Genomic DNA, 22,042 nt, shown 5'->3' on the forward strand with positions numbered 1-22,042 from the left:
ATCACTGGGAGTTCTCTGGAAATGGGTTTGCGCGGTGGGACCCACAGGCAATGTGAGGTGGCTCCCATGCACCCATGCTCTCTGCCCTGTCCCTCCACCACCCAGAGGGAGCAGGGGCAGACAGACACTGCCCAGGGTGCTTCTTCTCAAGCTCCGGACATAGCAGCAAGATGTTTACTTTGGCTTTTGTTCTCCACTTCATTTCTGCCCTAAAAAGATGGAACATAAAGGCTTCTCAGAGTGTCTGACAACGTCCCAGGGGGCAGGGATTCTCAAGTTTTGCTGCGTTCACTTACACGAGAGCGAAGACTGATTCTCATGCATACCAGCACAGCTCAAAGGGTCTCACGTGGACTGCTTCAAAATTAGCAGTCGCCCTGGGGAGACCGAGGCTGAGGCCATGCTGGTGAGACCAGATCGGGGACAGAAGTTTGGAGACCTAGACAGGGTCCAGCAGGTGGTAGAGGATCTGGGGGACCCAGAAACATTCAGCCAGTGCTGCAGGTGGCCCTGAACTTGGAGAAGCACTGCTCTTGGCCCCTGGTGCCAGAGTGCTCTGCAGGGTCGGCCAGACTCCACTAGAAGTGATCCCACTGCAGGTACCACGGGTTCAACAACACCTACAGCTCTGGCTTGGGGAAGCCTTATGGGGGACAGCTCAGGCAGGTGCACCTGGTGGTCCAGACACTGCAGAGGGGATGCAAACCTCCAGGCCGGCCACATAGGCGCCATCACCACTAAGCTGTGGGCATCTCCCCAAGTCACCTGAGGTTAGGACACCACTGAATGGTTCAGGGTGTGGGTTCTTCTGTCTGTGGACAAGCACATTGGAGGACGGGGGTTCTGACTGCCACGGAAGTCACTCCACGGCGAGAGGGGCAGCAGCTCGCTTCTGCCGATGCCTTTCCGCGAGTTTCCTGACAACAGTGTTGTTAGTATTTTCAGAAAAAAAACAAAGCCTAAGCCAGATCCTTCCTCACTGAGATGCACGGTGAGAGCTCGCAGACCTCCCAGCTCCAGATCAGCTCTGCTCTTTCCAGCCCAGCCCCTCCAGAGTGGGCTGTGCTTGCACCTGATGCTTTTCCTGCAGGGATCGTAGCTAACAGACTCTCCCGACACCAACTGTTCGATCCTTGGCGCACACATAGCCGCTGCCCTGGGTGCAGAGTCTCTAGGTGGGACAGCATGGGGTTCTTGCACTGTGTTGTGCCCCCAGGGTGCCTTTGGTTTTGTCCCCAAGTCACATGGTAACTGCTTGTGCAGCTGCCCCTGCACCACCTGCCCTAACAAACCAACAAAAGCTGGTGGCAGAGCACTGAACGTCACAGCCAAGTGGGATTCTGTGTTGCTGACTACATGCAGGGAACCCTGAAACCTTAGGCTGTGCAGAGTGAAGGGATCCTTTCCAATGTCTCCTTGGTATCACGCCCCTGAATTACAACCCAGCGTCCCTTGCTTTGCCCTCATGGGTGAGGTCAGCAGCTGAGAGTGCAAAGCTGATAACACACAGCAAAAACCAGAACCCCTGATTATGGCTGTTGGTGCCTTTTGTGCCAGGAAGAGTTTGTGGAGTCCTGAGACTAAGCTGCTGCCCCTTTCCCTGCAGGGCTGGGCTGCCCAGGTGGGTATCCAAGGGCCCGGCATCTCCACAGCTGTCTTTGCGAGCCACAGCTCAGGGCTGGGCTATCCGCCACTGACCATCGGTAGCGGGGATTACTTCTATACTCAACAACTGGATGGGGCGGCCACAGACTGGGCCCTGTAAGGAGCTCATCTTCTTGATGTGACACGTGAGGGCACAAAGAACAGAGCTGCACTCAATGAGATGTGCCACTTCCCCGGGGAGTCCCCACTCCACCCAGACAGGGAGGCAGGGCCAAGGTCAGGCTCCCCCGGGCTCCCCATGCCCTGCTGGGCACTGGCGTTCAGCTGAGCACCCTGACCCGCAGTGTGCTTAACTCCAAGGAGCCTCCCTGGGCAGTGAAGGCCACGTGATACTGCCGCTGAAACGTGGCAGTGCTCATTAGCAGACCTGCAGGGGAATGTCTCTGTAGGCTGGGGACACCCAGCAGCTGGGCAATGGCAGGAAGGTCCCTGGCACACGGCAGCCGGTGAGCACTGGCACAGCCTCCCCTGCCCTGTGTCCCCTACTCCCCCAGCCCCACGCTGCCCAACGCAACTGCAAAGCAAGGCGCTGTTCTCTGATGAACGGGGAAGTGAGGCTCAGACCAGGGAAGAAAGCTGCTTGTGTTCACGTGAGCAGACGGGGCTGAGAATGGAGCCTGCGCTGTGTGGCTCTAGGGATTCTTCTCCCTCCCCAGCCTGCCTTTCTTGATGGCTTCTAGGGAGCAGGCTGCGTTCTGATGCTTGCTCTGAGCGCACGGCAGACAGACAACCTGCTGCTGCTGGCCCAGGAAGGCCATGAGGAGGGGCAGCAGGGGTGGGCAAGGCAGGGTGGCTACACCCTCACGGGGCTGCAGGCTGAGCTCACATCCAGGAAGACGCCCCCCAGCAGGATGCCCCCCAGCCCTCTTCCCCTGCCCATCTTCCTGCCCCTGGACCTTGCCCTTGGCATTCTCCTGTACCAGAGGAAAAGGAAGCCCAGAATGTTCTCTCCCTGCACCTCTGGCTCTGGAGCCCCTCTCTCCCAGAGGGATTCTAGCACTTTCTTTAAAGTCTGGGAGCATTCACACTCCTGCATCCTCTCTCTGTCCAGTGCCTCTGGGTATCCAGGGGCAGTGCTGGCTCAGCTACAGGGCACGGACAACATAAAGGATTTGCTGGATGTGACAGCTGGTGGACACCCAGATAGGGCAGGCACAGTGATGTCACTGCCTGTGGTCAGCAGGAAACAAGGTGCTGCAGAACCTACAGAGCACAGAGAATGCCAGCAGAAGAAACAGGAGAAGAAACAGGGCCCTGGGCTGGCTCATCACGCTGCCCGAGTCCAGGAAAATGAAAGCAAGTGTCTAGCCCTGCCCCCACCACCTGCACTTGATGCTTGCCAACTTGAAACACACTTCCGGAAAACACTGCCTCCTCCCTCCTCCCTCCTCCCTCCTCCCTCAAGGCTGCCTTGTGATGTGGCATCGCTGGGGTTAGGCTCGTCTTCCCATGAGTACATCCACCACCATGTTCCCTGCTCCCATCCCCAGCCACTCCCAAACTGCTGTGAAAATCTCCTAGGAACAAGACCGCACTTTTGCCATCTCTGAAACCTCAAAGTCCCGGGCTCGAGGCTTTGCACACCGTGGGTGCTCAATACATGCTTCCTAGTCTGGCTGTATGTATAACAGCTGCCTTCCCTTGCACTACAGCCATATCAAAGGCTTCGCATCTCACAGCACATTTCAGGAACAAACGACACTCGATTCTCCGGCTCCAGCTCAGTCTCCTATCCGCGAGCATCCCAAGAAACTCCCACTTTCGTCCACCCACGTCCATCCAGACCCAAGGCTTCGGCTTGTTCCTGTGTGGAAGGCCAGTGAGTCCTGTCCATGCCAACCTCCCTGCTGGAGCTCTAAGACTCCTCAAGAGCCCAGCCCCCACCCCCGGCCCCCACCCCACTGGGCTGACCTCGTTCTTCAAACTGCGGGCCAGGAAGTGCTCAGCCACGTGGGCCGGAAGCACGTTCTCCAGCAGCACACGGTTCAGGTTCTCCATGGTTTCTATCTCCTCCCGCTCTTTTTTGAACTTGTTCTTCCACAGGAAGTCCAACCTACAGTAATATTCATTCTGTTACAAGAGGACACAGAAGTCAAGAAACAGTAGGCATCTTGTCCTGCCGGAGGGTGGAGGCTTCAAAGAGAAAACAACAGGAACAAAACAAAACCGTAAACAGAGTCCCCGATAGAACCGAGCCCTCTGTGGCCCGGCAAACACCCTTCAGCTGACCTCTAAAATGTATTTGCAAAGGAAGGGACCAGCCTGGGCGGTCAGGAACCTGCTGGGCGGGAGGCTCAGAACTCAAAGAGCCACTAAAGCCTCTTGCATCGTGGTGTTAGCAAAACATGACTTACTTGCATCATTTGTTGAAAGGCAATAGACATAGCAGAATGTAGATGGAGACCAAGTAGAACATGCAAACTACACCAGCAGAGAGAGTGCACGGCTTGATGGTTTGTGTTGGACAATCAACAGTGTATGTCTCAGCAGTTTGCCTTTAGAATCTACAAATCTGTTTTCTGCTACTACAGTTGTATCATTAACTATCTGCTGTCGAATACATGGAGATTGTCACTTGGGGTTGCAGCCAACTTAGAGACTGCCTACTTGAAGACAAAAGCTCATCCTGGTATCATTTAATTCAGGGAGTACCTGCCCATGAAGACAGGTATGTTCACATTTCATAGCACAATAGAACACAACACTTCTTCAAAAAGAACATGGTAGAAATGGAGAGGCCCACTTAATTTTGCTCTTGGCATTGTTTTGTGCCTTCTGTGATGTCAATGACTGAACACCAGGGAATGCCCTGAGCAAAGCTGTAACAGAAGGGCTTAACAGAGAGGGTGCAGTCAGCACTCTTTGCAAACTACAGACAAATACTCAGAAGAATTGCATGCAGAGTTCTGTTTGTTTTTGGCTAAGTTAATTATGTGAATGGTAGCATAAAGTACAGCGAGACACATACACATTTGCTTCTCATGTACAAACAGGAATTTTTAAGAAAAATTTTGAAGTCTGAAAGAAAATGATCACTCATATGTTTGATTCAAACTTTTTATACACTCAAAAAAAAAAAACAAATAAAACCCAGCATCCTCCTCTATTGTGAATTTTTTTTAACTTCATATAGAGACATTTGCAGAAAAGATGGCTAAAAATGTTTTTTGAGTTTGTTTTTGTTAAAAGTTTTTACATTAATGCCAAATTTCACCTCCCTCAAAAGATATTGTGCTATTCACTTATTTGTCTCCATTCTCTCATTGGAGAATAGATGGCTTATCCGGATATTTTGGGGACAAACCAGTGGTGTGGCAGGTATTAAACTACAAAGACAGAAGCCATCAGGGGGTCAGTGCAGAGAAGACACAGGGGTACACTGAAAAATCAGACAATAAGGAAGTGACCAGATAGGGCAGCAGGGAGGGTAGCTGGGGAGGGTCCCAGAAACCATGCTAAGAAGCAGTATGGGCTGTCTGCTGATTGCTGTTGCAGCCCACGTGAGCATTTGCAAGGTTCTCAGGAGGGAACAATACTTTGCAACTAGATTCTCTGGACAAAAATGACATTTAGCCAAATGATCGACCTACCTGCCTGTCCATCCCTGTCCAAGCAGTGCACCCTGCCCTAGAATCCTGTCCTTTGTGGGTAAGTTGTTGGACAACTAGAAACCCGTGTGCAGGGCCCCACAGGAAGGCAATGTTTCTGTCCCTCACCAGTTGTAGTGGGTTGAGTGGCACCCATTCAGAGAGAAAGTTCTAAGTCATGGCCCTTGGTATCTGTAAAGGTGGAAACAGTTTCTTTGCAGGTATAACTAAATTAAGATTGGGGCTAAGGTCATCCTGGACTTAGAGTGAGTCACTGTAAGGGAAAGGAGAGGGAGATCTGACACTGAGACACAGGGTAAGGCCACTGAGGGCCTCCAAGGGCCTCCAAGGAGGCCAGGACTAAGCCAGTGCCTTGCTGGCTGGGGAAGATGGTATTGAAGAGGAGGGCCTGGGGCTGTGCACCGCTGGGGGTGCAGCAACACGAGGGAGGCACCCAGGCTTCTCTCAGCCTGGGGCCGGGTTGGCTACTCCAATCCTCAGATGCCACCAGGCCCGCCGTCTGTCGGGGCTGTTCCACAAGTGTGTGCAGGCCAGATCCCAGGCAGAGACACGGCATTTGCTTTCCTTGATCTCCACCAACACTGGCAGAGAGAGCAGGGCCATCCTGGGAGGGTCACCCAGGCCGTTCTGGGCGCCACAGCCCTCACTGCTGCCCCCCACCCATCCAACACTGCCTCGGGCAGGTCAGGGCTTTGTCTAGCTCTGAAAACAGCCTAAGGGGCTTTGCCTCTTTCTGCCTGGGTGAGGAAGGGGCACTGGGCTGGGGCGCAGGACAGCATGCGGTGCTTCTTATCCTATAGTCTAAACTCTTCTGCCACAGACATCAGGCCCCTTCAGTCACTTAGACTGTCCCCTGGTTTCCTGTCCAGAATCCATCCCACTGGGAGGGCCACCCCCACACCCTGCCCTTCACCCTCTGCCAAAACACAGGTGTCCTCCTTGGTCAAAAGAGGCCTCTGAATGGTTAAAGTTTATGCCACAAACTAGGTTTTAGCACAGCAGGCAGTACTCTGGCCTCCGTCCAGGAGAATCGCTTGCACTGATGTCAGAAACCTAGAGCAATGCTAAGTGCACTGATGTGCTCAGAATGCAAACCTCTCCATCATTTCAACAAAAATGGTCACGGACAGCATAGCCCTTAGGACGAAAGACAAAGAAAATACACTGCAGGACGTCTACATTAACACTGCCGAAGTCCATCAGGGAACACAGCCACCCAAGGTTGTGAGAGCTCATGGCCTGTGCAGGTCTCACCTGCAGTGGGAGGCAGTCGTTTGTCAAACCCTTGCTTCTTAGGGAGGGTGTGCAGAGGCTCAACGGCACAGACCTCAAAGACCCTTGGCTTGGGCGACTGGGGACCTCAGCAGATGGTTCACTTAATGACTTTGGAGTTCAGCCCGTCTCACCTTGGAATCTTCAGGGGTGCCCTCCATAGCTAGGTGATTGACAGCTGGCTGGTAAAGCATCATTGTCAAGACCGATCATTCTTTTCGGGAATAATGGACTTTTTTTCTTTTTCTTTTTTTTTTGGCCTCTGGATATAAATGTTACATCAATGACAAAAAAGGGGATGACCCCAGATATTGTCATAATTGTGTTGAATTAATGATCTACCGTGGCAAACACTTTCAATTATCTGTCTTAAGTCAATTGGACAGTAACTGGATCAAATCTCAGCCACTGGACTCAACCACAATTATATGGTGGTGTTGAAAGCTTGCCATCTCAGTGACCAATAGAAAAGGCGGGAGGTTTCAGTTAGACCCTAGGTTCTCAAGACGCAGGGCTGTGAAGTGATCTGGACAACGGTCCTGGCAGGACCGGGTATCCCTGGCATGGAATAGAGAAAGCACACAACAATCATCCTGGTGATATTCTGCTTCCGCATCTGAGTGACAGGGCTTCCCAGGAGGGACTCTGCTGCCCACAAGAGGGGGCAGAGAGTTGGATCAGCAGTAGGAATAAAAGCAGCTTGAAGAGAAAACATGAAGAGAGAACAGGCCACACTGCGGGGTGTCAAGTGTGCCCAGGAACGCAGATGGGTGAAAATGCCGCTGGCAGGGGCTGTTTGGTGGGAAGGAAGTGACCCTGGGAAGCTTTGAGCAGGACAGGACAGCGCCGCCCAGGGCATCTGGTGAGGGCAGTGTCCCTGAGCGCTGGACCGACAGCCACCGACGGGGACTCTGCCTGACTGTGCTCCCTAGCAAGGGAGAAAGAGAAGCCAGACCCAAATGTGCCGGTGTGCAGTGTGCCTCTCAGACACCTGCCACAGATCCAACTTGACCGTTCAGTGGTGTGCATTTAATTTACTCGGCTTTGCTTCCTAATGCCTTATTTCCAAATAAATCACTGTATTGTTTGCTTCGCACCATCCATGGCAGAACTTGAAACAGACTTTGGCTCAGGAAGAGCTGCTTGGCTTCAGATGAGTCTTTGGGCAAGTGTCCTTGCGTGCAGGTGGGGGAAGACTTCCTTCAAGTCCACGCCCACAGCCTCTAACGGGAGACCACGGAGGGAGGTCCCCAGGAAGGAGAGTCACGGCACTGAACAGAGGACAATCTGATAAGGCAGCAGCCCTACACCCAGGGAGGCAAACACAAACCCAGTCTAGGGCGATCACTTTTCCAAATAGCATCAGCTATTAGGGGACAACGGGGCGACTCTTTTGTAGCCTGCCAAAATCACAGAATTTATTTCAAGATTAATTAGGGGTGAGTTGACTCTAGTCTTTGCTATTCATGGTTGCTTCTTGTGGGTTAAATGAGGCTGCTCTCTCGGGTCTCTGTCTAGGCACCTGCAGCTTGTGCTACCTACTTTGCTTGGAGGGGATGAGGGGATTCTGATTCTCACACGTCTTTCTGCATGAACGTAACTCCCAGCACAGGAGTGCAGCATTAATCACACAGCCCTTGAGAAGTTCTGTACAGAAAAGCCTTCTTACCTGTCTTCCCAGGACCAGCAGAGTGACGAAAAATATAGAGAGAGACACTGAGCCCATGGTCTTCAGGTCTTTCCAAATGCCTGGCCTAGGAAGAAACAAACCAACAAACCACAGACAGACAACAAAACACCGTGCGCAGAAAACTCCAGTCATTAATGTGTATCCACACGGGCCTGTCAACACATGTTCACATACATCTTCAAGTCTAGAATGAACCAAACAAAACCAAAACGTCCCTATTATGAGAGCCCAGTGGAAAAAATACTTTGAAATTAATTTAGACTTCTGGAGCCAGCGCTGCGCCTCACTAGGCTAATCCTCTGCCTGCAGCGCCGGCACCCCGGATTCTAGTCCCGGTTGGGGCGCCGGATTCTGTCCCGGTTGCCCCTCTTCCAGTCCAGCTCTCTGCTGTCGCCCAGGAAGGCAGTGGAGGATGGCCCAAGTGCTTGGGCCCTGCACCTGCATGGGAGACCAGGAGGAGGTACCTGGCTCCTGGCTTCGGATTGGTGCAGCGCGCTGGCCACAACGTGCCGGCTGTGGTGGCCACTTAGGGGGTGAACCAAGGGAAAAAGGAAGACCTTTGTCTCTCTCTTTCTCTCTCTCACTGTCTAACTCTGCCTGTCTAAAAAAAAAAAAAAAGAAAGAAAGAAAACAATTAATCTAGACTTCTTACTTTGTATCAAGTCCTAGCAAATACAGAGAGAGGAATAGCACAGCACTGATATCCTTTCTTTGCACTTCTGGGGTCAGTACAGATAGTTGGGTACGTGGTTCCTTCAGTGTTTTCATTGCTGCTCCCACCAAGAGACAGGACGCTTGAAATTGTGACTCATGTGAGGCACCCGTGAATTCAGAAGCCTCTCGAAACTTTGCTGGGTGGTGCCCACCCTCATTCACTCTTTCATGGGATTCTACACCACGGCTCACCTCCCGTCAGCACCAGGCAGACAGCTGTAAGTTACTGCTGCCCAAGCGGACACTGCACTGTGCAGCCAGGCAGGGACCACCAGCGTCACTGCACGGATGCAGGGTGCAGTTTCCTGCTTCCGCAGACAGATGGCCATTTGTCAGCTATAAGTAAGACCTGCAAATTGACAGTGCGGTGGGTCCGGACACCTGCCACACGAGAGCATCCACCCTGCCTAAAGCAGACGCCAGCAGTCACTTTCTGCTCTTGTTCTGCCCTGGCTTGAGATTTCCTGGCTTCTCCGTAGAGAGTTCGAGGGCTGATGAGATGACGAGAGGCTCGGTGTAGAGTTCCAGTCTTGAACTGTGGGGCCTTGGGATGAACCCCTCCCAGCCTCGTATTCTGCATCAGTCCCAGGGGGAACCACGTGGCTGCTTTGGCCACCAGCTGGCCCCGAGCCTGACAGGCAGGAAGCTCTTCATGAGTGGCACTCCTGATGTTTAGTACAATCTGCGAAGGTCAGAGGGAGCTGGGAGCTCAGGAAGGACATGGATTCTGGAGAACGTCACCACTGGCCCGAGAGACCCAAGTGTGGAGGAAAGCTGGGCTCCTGGAGTGCCTCCCAGTGGCTCGGGGCCGTGGCACCTCAGAGAACTTTCTAGAAGCGCTGTGCTCTTTCCTTCCTAGCTGACCAGCTGCGGCTGGGACAGTCTGAACCCTCAGGGGATCTCTGTTTCTCTTTGAGGCAGAGGAGGAGCAGGGCCTCTCTCCTCTCTCGCGAGCACTCCCACTGGGAAAGGAGAGAAGGCATCCAGGCAGGTGGATACACATAAGCTTCCTTTGAAAAACTTTGAGTTTTTCTAGGTGAGGTGAATCCCCCACCCTGCCTTTTTTTCCTTAAGAAGATGCCCAAGGGGACTGATTTGTCGTGGCGACAGTCACAGTCAAGTAGCTGAGACAGAATCAGAGCTGCTCAGGTCCAGCTGGGACAGAAACTAGTCTGGCCTCTGGGATCCTGAACTCCAGGTCCACAGCTCAGAAGGAAGAGGTCAGCCAAGAGGTGATGACCCTACCGGCCCTTCCAACCATACAAACCTCTTGGTTTCCAGCTGGCTTATCTCTTGGCTTTCTTGGCCATACCTGTGTTACACCAGTCAGTTATGGAAAGCCTGGCTTTGCCAATGAGATGCCCCTGAAACCGCAGGAATCTCTGACAACAAAGGATGCAAAACATTCAAGTCGTGTCCAACTCCATGATGCGACAGGACTGTGTCTGCTCACTGAACCTTACTCAGTGTAGGACTGGGACAGTCCTACTGACCAGTTGCAGGGTCAGGAGACAACATTGTACAGAGTAAAAAAAAAAAAAACATCACAGCAAACAAACGCTGGGGTGAAAATGAATAAGGCCCAATAACGATAGCCCTGAGCTCCATCCGCCAATCTTCATCTCAGGGTGACTTGAGAAGTGGAAGGGACTTGTCACCATGTATGTGGTGGTGCTTTGCGGAAGCTGTCCCCGACTGTCCTGCAGGCTCTTCTGTGACGTGCCACACAGGATCTCCTTCCCAACCCAAGTCACTTTCTGTGACCATTTCATTCTGGCCCAGTTCCAGCTGGTGATGAGGCCTAGAGACCACAGCTCAGCCAGCACCCCCATATTCATGTAACAGGCAGTCAATAAAAGTATGTAGTAAAAATGCTTGAATGGGATGCAAGCACTGTGGCACAGCAGGTTAAAGCTCCAGCCTGCAGCGCCAGCATCTCATGTGGGTGCTGGTTCGAGTTCTGGTTGCTCCACTTCCAATCCAACTACCTGCTAAAGTGCCTGGGAAAGCAGCAAAAGATGGTCCAAGTCATTGGGTCCCTGTACCCATGTGGGAAACCCAGAAGAAGCTCCTGGCTCCTGGCTTTGGATTGGCTCAGCACTGGCCGTTGTGGCCATTTGGGGAGTGAACCAGCAGATGGAAGACCCCCCACCCTGCTTCTCTCTGTAATTCTATTTTTCAAATAAATAAAATAAAATAAAAAATGAAAGAATGGATGAAGGGACAGGCTGCCACGTTGGCCTGGGAATGGCTCACCTCTCCTGAGGGGCTTCTAGACACCTGCTCTGGCTTGGTTATGGTTTGAGAAGTCCCTTCTGGCTTCATCTGTTGTGACTTAAACCCCACAATGGTGCATGAAGAGGGTGGAATCTTAACCAATGGTGTGTAGAGGTGGGCGTCTGGGAGGTGATCAGATTAGATCAGGTCATTGGGTGGAGCCCCCATGAGTGAATCCTGGTGGCCATCTATGGACAGAGACACAAACAGACGGAATGTGCTGTCTTGGGACATGGCCAGCTGAGACTCCTAGCTAGATCTTGTCAGAACTGTGAGGCATAATAATTGTCTTTATAGAGCAGCCTGCTTCCGGCATTTTATTCTAGTACTGGGAAATGGTCTCATACAACACCCTTTCGTGCCCTGGTTAGACACAGATTCACCAGAGTCTGATGCAAACTTCTAGAGATGGTGGCCTTACAATACCCTGAGAGAGACAGCTGAAAGCCTACATTATTTTTTCAGAGAGGTTTTCATTAATGCCAAGCCAAAACTTTACTGTGCTGCTGCCAACAGACCAGCACGAATAGGGCCAGGTTCGTGCCCCGAGGCAGCTTCGGGTGGGCAGAGATGAGGGGCTGGAGAGGCAGAGCCGTCTGCTCACTATGGAGCTCACGATGCCCCCGGTCAGTGCAGCTGGGCTTTCATTTTGTGGAGAGGAGTGACTTTAAGCCACAGGGAACGAGCCTGACACTGTGGGGCTGTGCACAGACGTGGCATCAGAGACTGAAACGCTGGTGATCTCAAGAACGCATCCCACATCGTCTACGGCACAGGCTGTGAAGTGCCACTCTCAAACCCCCATTCCTAAATCAAACAAAAATTAACCAAAGCAGCCTAAAAATCCACTGTCTTCATGCAGATGCTTCCAAACCACAGGGCATCTTCTGTTTAAGGTCAGATAAAGAAGTAGGTCACTCATGGTTGAATTTGAGTAGCTCGGGACGACTTGCTCTGTGGTTAAAGGCCAGCAGCTGGGGTTTCCTTCCTCCATGCCTCCCTGATCATGGGTGTCACGGACAGAGAACTCTTACTTTCAGAAGCTGGCCCAGGGTGGGGAGAAATAGGGTTGAGGAAGCTGAGATGTTACATTTGAAAGTTTTTATTAAATCTTTTCAATTTGAACTAGAATTTATTATGGGCTAGAATGCCAATCTTGGACAAATCTGGAGTGCAGTTTAAAACAGGGGACATGAAACCCTCTCAGGTGATCAGAAGCACCTCGCCCACCTGTCCCAGGGTGAGACAGGCAGTTCTCCCTGCCCCTGCCTGTGCGTGATGAGTCCTGCAGTCCTTTCTCCAGACGTCCTCTTAGTTTTCCACCAACTGGTTCCAAGATGGAACACTGTCACACACGTCACAGTATCTTGAGTCCTAACTACTGAGACTTGCATGAGACCTGGGAAGAACTGGGGAAGAAGAAAATTTCCCACCGCAGGTGCTTGACCCGTGGCTCTCCACGGCTCACACCAATTCGAGCATCTCTGCTGTCCTAGCGGGGAGCTGCTGTGAAGGCTGGGGAGGTGAAATCCACAGCCGTATCCACCAACCACCGTCAGAGCTCTGCATGAGGCCGAGCCTTGGATGTGACTGCTGCTGACGGCTGTCAACCTGCTGCCCGCAAAGCAACTCCATCAGGCTACAATTCCAACACATGCTCATTGGTCCAGGTGCTCCTGGTCATTGACAATGAGCTAGCATCCTCCATGCCTCTCTACAACTAAAGGTACATTTTGAGCCCTCAGGCAACCTTGCATAATGGCTGGTTCCACACGAAACAGTGACAACCAGCACTGGAGACGTTCCAGGTTGGCAGGACAACTCTTAGGGCAAATCTGACTACGTCTTGCAGATCCTGGAGCCAGCCTGTCAGGTGCAGACAAAACAGCCTCCAGTAGTTCCAGCTGTCATGAAGTTCACAGCCGCCTCGGAGAGCAACCGATGTCAACAGCTCTGACCAAGGCTGTGAGACAGCGCCCTACATGGGAACCAGAACAGTTATTGCTCAACCCAACAGGACATCGTGTGTGAAGAAAGTACGAGGACTGGTCTAAGAGCCTGAGAATCTAGAAGCAACTGGGTTCCAGCCTCTCCATACACCAGAAATTCCAGAGCTTCCCTCCCGGGGGAGGCACCTTGTCAAATTTCACTTCACAGTAGGTAGCATCAAGTACTGGGGGGTGCTGGCCTCCGTTCTAATGGGTTTTAACAGCACACTCAAAGTAAGGTGTGATGCTACCCTGTGAGTAATGTTCATATCTCAGGGGAGGAGTGGGAGTGGCCGTGGCATGCCAGCTTCCATGGAGACTGGCTCAGGAAGTGCCAGAAACTTCCAACCAAGTGAACTGGGAGATAGGCACACCTCCCTGGAGTGGAGTCTTTTTTATTTAAAAAAAAAAAAGATTATTCATTTGAGGGGCAGAGTTTCAGAGAGAGAGAGAGAAAGCAAGAGAGAGAGAGAGGTCTTCCATCTACTGGTTCACTCCCCAGATGGATGTAACAGCCAGAGCTGGGCTGATCTGAAGTCAGGAGCCAGGAGCCTCGTCCAGGTCTCCCATGAGATACAGGAGCCCAAACCGTTTGGTCATCTTCCATTTCTTTCCCAGGCTACTAGCAGAGAGCTGGATTGGAAGTGGAACGGCCAGGACTCAAAATGGCACCCATATGGCATGCTGGCACCACAGGAGGAGGCCTAACCTACTAAGCCACAGTGCTGGCCCCTGGATGTATCTTCAATGTTAGAAGTCAAGGCAAGTCACTGAGGCTTCTCAAGTCAGCCCTCTTGGCTTCCAGGTTGTCATAACAACAAACCCAGCGTGCAGACACACAAGCCTCTGAATAAAACAAAAGGTCTCAGAATCTTAGAAACCCCTTTGCTCAAGCTCATCACCGCTCTCACCGCGGGGTCTGCTTGAGACTGCATGGCTCTCAGTGCCTCACTTGGGCCCCAGAAGTAATTCTTTACCCACCAGAAGCTTGCTGATCTGATTTCTTCTTTGGCTTTGGCTGTGCTCCATATTCAGGCGCTTTAAATTGAATCAAAGGAAATTTAGTGGCATCTTCGGCTGCGTGTGAAAATCAGTAATGCTGCATTTATTTAGGATTGCGAGACAGCCTCTCTGGATACAGCAGAGAAATTTGAAAGCACGCTTGGTCGACAATTTTGAGAATTTATTGGAAAATTAACTCCTGATTTCATTCTTGGCGAGGGAATCATAAAATTTCCAGAATGCAGTTACGTACTTTTGCAACTCCGCTGCCCTAAGCTTCATTTCAGATGATCAGGGTTTCATGGTGTGGAGGATGATGGGGATTCAATTAGGTGAGGAGAATGCACTGTGGCTGTGTTTCTGGGAGTGCTCTTGTTGGTAGGAATTTCCACAGCCAGGTGGCTCCTGTTCCCCGCACCAAGAACTAAGCGGCCATGTGCTGTCAACATAACCATCTTTCTGGAGCAAGGCGAGTTTGGACATGTTTAGAGCTGGTGTTTTTTGCAGAGAGAATTACAGAAATAATATGGAGAAGAATGCCAAGGACACAAAGAAAATACTTTGAAGCCTGGTGGGCCCAGATGCGAACCTCATACTTGACATAAAGTGTTGTTTCGCTATTGAGATGAAAATGGAGAACACCATAATGATAAAGAAATGTGTTTTTTTTTTCCCAAATAAGGACTAAAATATTTATTACAAACATGTGGAAGCAGTGCAGTAACAGGAAAGCTTTCGCTGACCTGAGAGAGGGGAGCTGAGAGGACAGCTCCTGCTGCGTGCGTCCAGTCCCGAGGTAGGAGGGTTAACACAATCCTATCTTGTCTTGGGACTCCAGGGCTGATGGCTCCCCATCCCCACAGCAGTATCTTGGGAAATTTCTAGTAAGAATGTTAGTGTTGTAACTGTGAGCATATCTCCTTATTTTTCCAGCGTATTTGCTCTGAACAGAGGGCTGTTTTCCCTCCTAGGAACACTGGCCCACTTCTGAGGACATCCTTGGTTGTTGTGAGCTGGGGTAGGGGACTGTGGGTAGAGGCCAGGGATGTCACCGAACACCCTGCACCAATCAGGACAGCCCCACAACAATTACTCCGTTCAGCTCAACAGTGCTGGGTTGGGAACTCTAGATCACGTTTATCAGTACAGAATAGATTGTAACACAAATCCCCTCTCTAAACCACTTCACATCTTCTGAGTGTATTTGATGACATGTAAGCTAAGTGATCTATAATGAAAAACAAGCATTATCATCTTTCTGAACCATCACTCGAAAGAAACTTTCACAAGGATCATCAGTGGCCACGGCTAATCTGCGTTCACTCAACACGCACCTTATCAGCATCCCATGGAAGGACGACAGTAGGCAGAGGAAGCAGCTTACCTCTCAAACAAGACCTGGCTGTAGTCGTCCAGGACGTGGGCGTGGGTGTGGAGTAGGAGGATGTTGTAGGCCACCAAGGCCACCATCATGATCAACATTTTCAACTCATAATTTATCCGCAGGAAAACCGAACAGGAGATCAAGCCCAGAATGCAGCAGTAGATGAAGTACTGGACAGAGAAACACGGCAGACAAAGACTTAGGATCTCTTTGGGAAACTGCTGGAACAACTAACACCGTGGGTCATGATTGGGCTCACTTGGTCAGTGTGAAAGTTGGCTGTGAACCATGGTTCCTTAGATGCCTGTTTCTCCTCTTGGCTTCAGTGGCAAATGCTTGTACGCGTTGGAGTCAAAGAACAATGACTCAGTCTGCGGTTCTCTGGCCCAGAATGGCCTCATGAATAAAAGCAAGCGAGAATACTGCCAAACACATTTTGGAAATAGAAATTTTTACAAATCTATCCTAAGGACATGTCACTGTAAGCTAATGTCATTTACTTCCTGAAAATAAAAGCAGTCTAACCTCCTGTATATTCATAGGAGTTTTAAAAATCACAGCATGTAGAATCTGTTTTTGGCTTTCCAGTTCTTTAATTCATTGGGAAGACATAAATCATCACAGGGAACTCTGCTGAAGTCTAAGGAAACTTGGATGTTTTACTCAAAGAAAAGGAATTGTGCCACGATGTGCATCCAAAACAGAGGATTCAGGTGCAAAGCTTTGACCGGAGTGAGTCGTGGATGCCCTGGAATCTGAACAGGTTCCAGAAGAAACTAGGAGAACCACCTGTGATGAGCAGGCTGGCTCTCTCTGTCTTAGTGCCCAGGAGGCTGTAGGCGCATCGACTGTGCTAAGCCTTTTCTCACTACCTACCACCACAGACAGGGTGAGACGGGCCTGGGGCAGCCCTGGTTCCCATCTTGCTTTAGCCATGGACTAGCTTGGCTAGTTTTGGGTAGTTCCTTAACTTGCCTATGTCAGGTGTGTTCATCTGTGAAATGATGGCAACAGGAACATCCTGACAGATCACTGCAAAGAACAGACGGGAATTGAACTCGGGGCCAGGAGGGACTCGCTAAACTGCCACAGCTGCCGGTCCCACAGAGCCCGCTTGTCCTGGCTGCATCACGGGGTTCCTCATAAAAGTGGGGTTTTGTTACCATCTTAGCATTCTCAGAAGAGAGAGAGAGCAGGCAATAAAGATCAAGGCTTTTAATAAAGGAGAGATCTGATTGATGTGCGATAAACTCTGTCTTTAAAACATAACCCCACTGTAGGCTCCTCAATTTCAGCTTCATCCTAATCCAACGAGCCACGTGTGAACTGTTTATTTCCGTCATTCCAGCTGTTCCCAGCACGCCCCCCAGCCTAGGTCCTCTCCATTAAGCTGTGTGGAAGGCTCCTGATATTTGCTCACCAGCCCCATTCTTGACGAAGAGAGAGAAATTGCAAACCTGAGTTGCAGTGATCACACAACAGGTTTTCTCCTCACCGTCGAGTACGCGAAAGCATCGCACAGCGATTAACACCACCCTTTCCTGGGAGACCCTCCAGCTTGCAAAGGCAGGCTGGTGATTTCCAGGGGGCGACCCAGTGACTGCATGATTGGGTTCTTTTCCAGGAAGCGAAGGTTTTCCCTTGCACGGGAGCATGAGGGCTGCCCATCCGGTCAGGATACATCTTATGAGCCGCTAGGGTTGCAAGCGCAGTTTCTTTGGCCCCAATCATCTGGGGTCAGCCCCCACTATCCTGACCATCACTCCCATCTGCCACAGAGAGAAAGACAGGGCAGGAAAGTGGATCTCAGGGGTCGTGATGAGATCGCTCAGGCTCGTGTAGTAAAATGACAGAATCATAGGTGCGGTGCACAGGCGGACGGGCAGTGTCCGAGCAGAAAGGTAAGAGAGGCAGCAGGCCCTTTGAAGCCAGGCCCTCTCACCCGTGAGCTCTGCCTCCGCCTCGTTAGATAAGGCTCTTCCCCCTGGAAGGTCGAGGCTCAGACAAGGAAGGGCCTGTGCGTTCTCCAGCTTGCCCAGAACAAGGCTGTGCACAGGAGACCATGGGGCTCTGCAGCCGCCTGGGGATCCGGACAGACACCGACAGCAGTTTGATGGAGCACTCTTGTTTCTGCTGAATCTAACAAAATATGGGTTTGCACTGTATGGGCCTTCATTTTTCAGTTCATTTTCTGGCAATTCATCACGACATTGTTCAATTCATCATGCCATCGGTCCAGGACAGACAGGAAAGAAAGGAGGGTAAAGGAGGAGGAGGAGGAGGGGAAGAGAGGGAGGAAGGAAGCAGAACCACCCCACGAGGGGATGAGAAGCACTGATTTATAACCTTTAGCCAGCAGATGCTAGTATTGTAAAACTGCTCCTTCACGCCAGGGCCTCGCTGTGGGGATCCACAGTGACAAGGCTCCTGCCCCATGAGGTTCACCAAAGCAGTTCACCTGCACCATGAAGGCAGAGTAGAGACAGCGGTGGCACCCACTTCAGGGTGCAGAGCACGCCAGCCACTGGGAAGCTGTGTCAACCTGTTGTTGCTACGATCAACCAGGTCTCTTTGTGGCCTAGGTTTTGTAAAGAGGTTCTGTGCTAAGATGGTGCTTGCAAACCCCTGTAGTGCTGAAGGTCACTGGCTCGTTCCCCGTGCTCAAATGGGAAGCTAGAACAGGAAACTGACGTGAATATGTGCATTATCAGTGTGTGTATTTATGGGGAGACAGGAACAGGGTAGGGCTTTAAAGTTTCTCAGAGGACCCCTAGTTTGAAATGTATGTCATTACCTATAAGATTCCACATTCTAAACTTTATTGTTAGGCTTTTGAAGAGTTTTTCACATTGCAAGGGCATTTTGCTGAATAAAATAGGTGTTGATTATATGATAGAAAGTACTAATACATTTTCTATTAAATGGCCTTCCTAGAATTCTTAGAGGCTGTACAAAGATGATCTGGCTGGGGACCCGCAGACAGCCACAGAGGGACGTCCAGCGAGGAGGTGGGGAAGATGGGAGACGCCCAGGGTGGGAATCCTCAAGGTCGCTGTCCCTGGCACGCTGCTCGGCCACCAAGGAGAATGCCACACTGTCTCAAGTTCAAGCAGTGGCCACGGAACTGACTTCTGTTGGCACAACCTCACTAGTAGCATGATTATGAGTCATGGTTACTACCCTTGAGGCAACTGACAAAATCAACCTGGCGTTTCAAATCGAGGTATCGGCTGCTGTTGTCCTGGTGAGTTACTGAAGTCTATTTGGGCCTCAGTTCCCTCACTTGCAAGATGGGGATTCTAACAATATCTACATCAGAGGGTAGCTTTCTGGGCGAGATGACGTAAGGAGTACACAGTGTCTGCCATGAAACCTAGAGATTACATAGCAAAGATCCTTTATGGTTCATTTTGTTTGGCCTTTGAAAATGAGTATTTTTCTCTTGCTGTTTAGCTATTTATTTTTCATCTATTTGAAAAGGTGACAGAGAGAAGAAGGAAGAGGAGGAGAAGAAGAAGTACAAGAAGAGAGAGAGGAGGAGAAGAAGGGGGGAGGGAGAGGGAGGAGAGAGACAGGGAGAGGGAGAGGAAAGAGAGGAGGGGAGGGGAGAAGGGAAGAGGAAGAGTGAAGGGAAGGAGAGGGAGAGAAGCGAGAATATGAATGAGCAGAGATCTTTCATCTGCCTGTTCACTCCCAAATGCCTGCAACACCCGGGGCTGGGCCAGGCTAAAGCCAGGAGCCTGAGACTTTATCCAGGTCTCCCACATGGGAAAGCCATCACGGGCAGGATGCTTTGGCAGGAAGCTGGATCAGAAGTGGAGCAGCTGGGACTTGAATGGGCATTCTGATGTGGGACACAGGCATCCCAAGGCGTGGCTAACCTGAGGCACAACAACACTGCTCAGTCTCTCTCTGCTACCTGTGGTGACACCAGACACGGTGAATTGCTCTGCCCAAACATATTAGAAGGAGAGGGTTTTTTTTTAATATTTCTATTATTTATTTAGGATACTGTTTGGAATGTTTTAGACAATACTTTGCAACTGATGATTTGCCATGAATATATATTCACTTATATGTCATTAACTCATTTTATGTCTTTCATAATGTGGGCATAATTTTATTATGTGGTTAGAATAATTAATTTTAAAAATTTGCCTTTTCCCACTTTTAGGTTGTTTCCTTTCTTTTCCTCTTTTCTTTGTTGATGTCACATTCACATATAAACACATTTATAAAAACCCCAGTAGATAAATGTTTCCACTCTTCAAATTAATTTCCAAAGTTAGTATTGCAGGGTGAAATACACCTGTTTTTATGCCTTTTTGATGACTACTGCAATTCTCACTAAGAGTTCTATGCCTTAGCATCACCACCAGCCGTGGCTGGGACACTCTTCCCTCTCGCCAGCCAAGCCCAGACTTGCGTAACCCAGGGTTTGGGAAAATCGAGGTGATGTGCACCTCACGTAATAGCCTTCCTAACATTCCTCTGAATCTGCTTAGGTGAAAGATAAGAGGTTCTGGCTCCTCTGGCCTCCTGGACGTGTGAGCTTCTGTGCAGACAGGATGAGCGAACCTGACTGGCGGCCTCCTTGGCCAAGCTGGCCGGGATCCTCTCTCTCAGGGTGGATTACGTGAGCTGCAGCAGAGCCTGCCTGCATCCCATCTAGTTTCAGCGACCCGACTAATTTCTAATTATTTACTTCAGTTGCAGGTAAGATATTGCACAGGCTTGCTGCCTACACGGAAGTCATGATGATCAGCTGACGCCTACCGAGAGACCAAGGCAGCTGAGCTCTTCTGCCCCAACAATCGGAGAGAGATTTAAAAAACACTGCTCGCCAGCAGCGAAAGGTGTCTCTAGAATTTTCCGTGGAAATGCTGGAGAGGGACCTGCGGGTGGGTGAGCCCGCTCTCTGAGAGCGTCTGAGACATGTGGACACTAAGGCCATTGGCTGAAGCAGGGAGAGCAGGCAGCCAGGGAATTTAAATCTTTCTGCCTGGAAAAGAACTCCCAACTGCCCGCAGCCAATCAACCCTGAGCATGAATCCCGTCTTCCACTCTTCACAGAACTGAAATAGAAGATGCAATGCCTCATTCTCACGGGGGCTGAAGATGCTGTCTAATTTGGAGGCCTGGGGCCCTTGGACAAGGGATGCAACTTACGCCACCTTTCTCCTCAAGCCCCTGGAGACAGTGTAGTGGACTGGGTCATTGTGCCCCTGAAACAGTCATGGCCTTAGAAAACTTCTTCAAAAAACACCAGCGGCAAGCACTATCTATACGCAGAATAGGGATCTTCCCAAAGAATTAAAGCACTGAGGAGGGAAACAGGACCGAAGCGAAACAGCAGGGGAGTGAGGCAGTGCAAGAAGAACAGTAAAGAAATGGAGTTCACTGCCACTGCTACTGGAGTTAAAGCACGAGAAGGGCATTTTGAAAGTCTACACCTTGATTTGCCAGTTTCATCCCTCAAATAGTTCATCTCACATCCTCAGAGCTGAGTATTTGTGATGGCAACCAGATAGGAACACACTGTGCACATTTTAGATGACAATTCAGGAAAGAAAAAGGAGATGATCAAAACCCATTTTTTTTTTTTTTTGCGTAAACAATTTCATGGAAGAAAGAAGTTAAGCAAGAAGCAATTTTAACTCTTTTCATTTAAATTCTGATGTGTCAGTAAGTTCTGAAATTTCCAACTAGGCCCTTGTGACAATGATTAAAATGAGTCAGTTGGGGAGGATTATTTGAGGAGAGAATCACTAGGAAGCATTTGTAGCCAAAGGAGAGGGAGAAACAGACACAGACCCTATAATCCCAGATTTTAGGGCACAAGTAACCTGAATCCCCTGGAATAGTTAGCAAAACCTATAGGCAACGGACCCAGCGCCACACGAAACTCTGTAGCAGATCAGAGGATAAAGTACCCTTAGCGAACGCATCCAGTGACACTGTCCCTTGGCAGAAGCTGGGTTAGCCAGGCCCCGGCGTCTGTACACTCAGGACCTACTCAGGGACTGAGGCCGGAAGGAAAGGGAAGCCCACGCGAGAGCTGAACATGGTGGCCTGGCCTTACACAGGCAGACGGCAGAGGCCCAGCCACAGGTGTGGTGACGAGTGCAGCATTCTTACCGGGAGGAAAAATAAGCTTTGTGCGCGCAGAATCGCTGCCTGATTGCTTGAGGCGGGGAAACTTGTGTTTGAAGTATTGGCAGTTGGAAGGATTGCTTCCTCTGAGTCACTCAGGAAGAACTGCAACAAGAAGTTGTTGATAATCAGTGCATATTAGATTAAAACAACTGGATGGATGCCACGTTTATTAACAACCCTGTCCCCCTATGCCCAATAAGCAGAACTGTTTATATGGACAAACCAGGGTGTCTATGCTTCAAATGCTCACAGCTTTCATCTTTCCCTAGTTGAAGCTTTGGGAATT

The 22,042-nt window shown here is 50.5% G+C and overlaps 1 protein-coding gene across 2 annotated transcripts in view; it reads right to left on the reverse strand.

Annotated features, from left to right (window-relative positions):
- ADCY2 (adenylate cyclase 2) overlaps positions 1 to 22,042 on the reverse strand; it is a 410,822-nt gene that overhangs the window by 24,618 nt on the left and 364,162 nt on the right. For both annotated transcript variants that reach the window (XM_051853662.2, XM_051853663.2), the window contains 4 exons: positions 21,739 to 21,858; positions 15,601 to 15,770; positions 8,215 to 8,299; positions 3,577 to 3,735 (listed from right to left, as the gene is read on the reverse strand). In XM_051853662.2, coding sequence (XP_051709622.1) covers positions 3,577 to 3,735; positions 8,215 to 8,299; positions 15,601 to 15,770; positions 21,739 to 21,858 — 534 coding nt within the window. The remainder of the gene's footprint in view (positions 1 to 3,576; positions 3,736 to 8,214; positions 8,300 to 15,600; positions 15,771 to 21,738; positions 21,859 to 22,042) is intronic.

Source organism: Oryctolagus cuniculus, chromosome 14 (genome assembly GCF_964237555.1).
Source record: "Oryctolagus cuniculus chromosome 14, mOryCun1.1, whole genome shotgun sequence".
NCBI lineage: Eukaryota > Metazoa > Chordata > Mammalia > Lagomorpha > Leporidae > Oryctolagus > Oryctolagus cuniculus.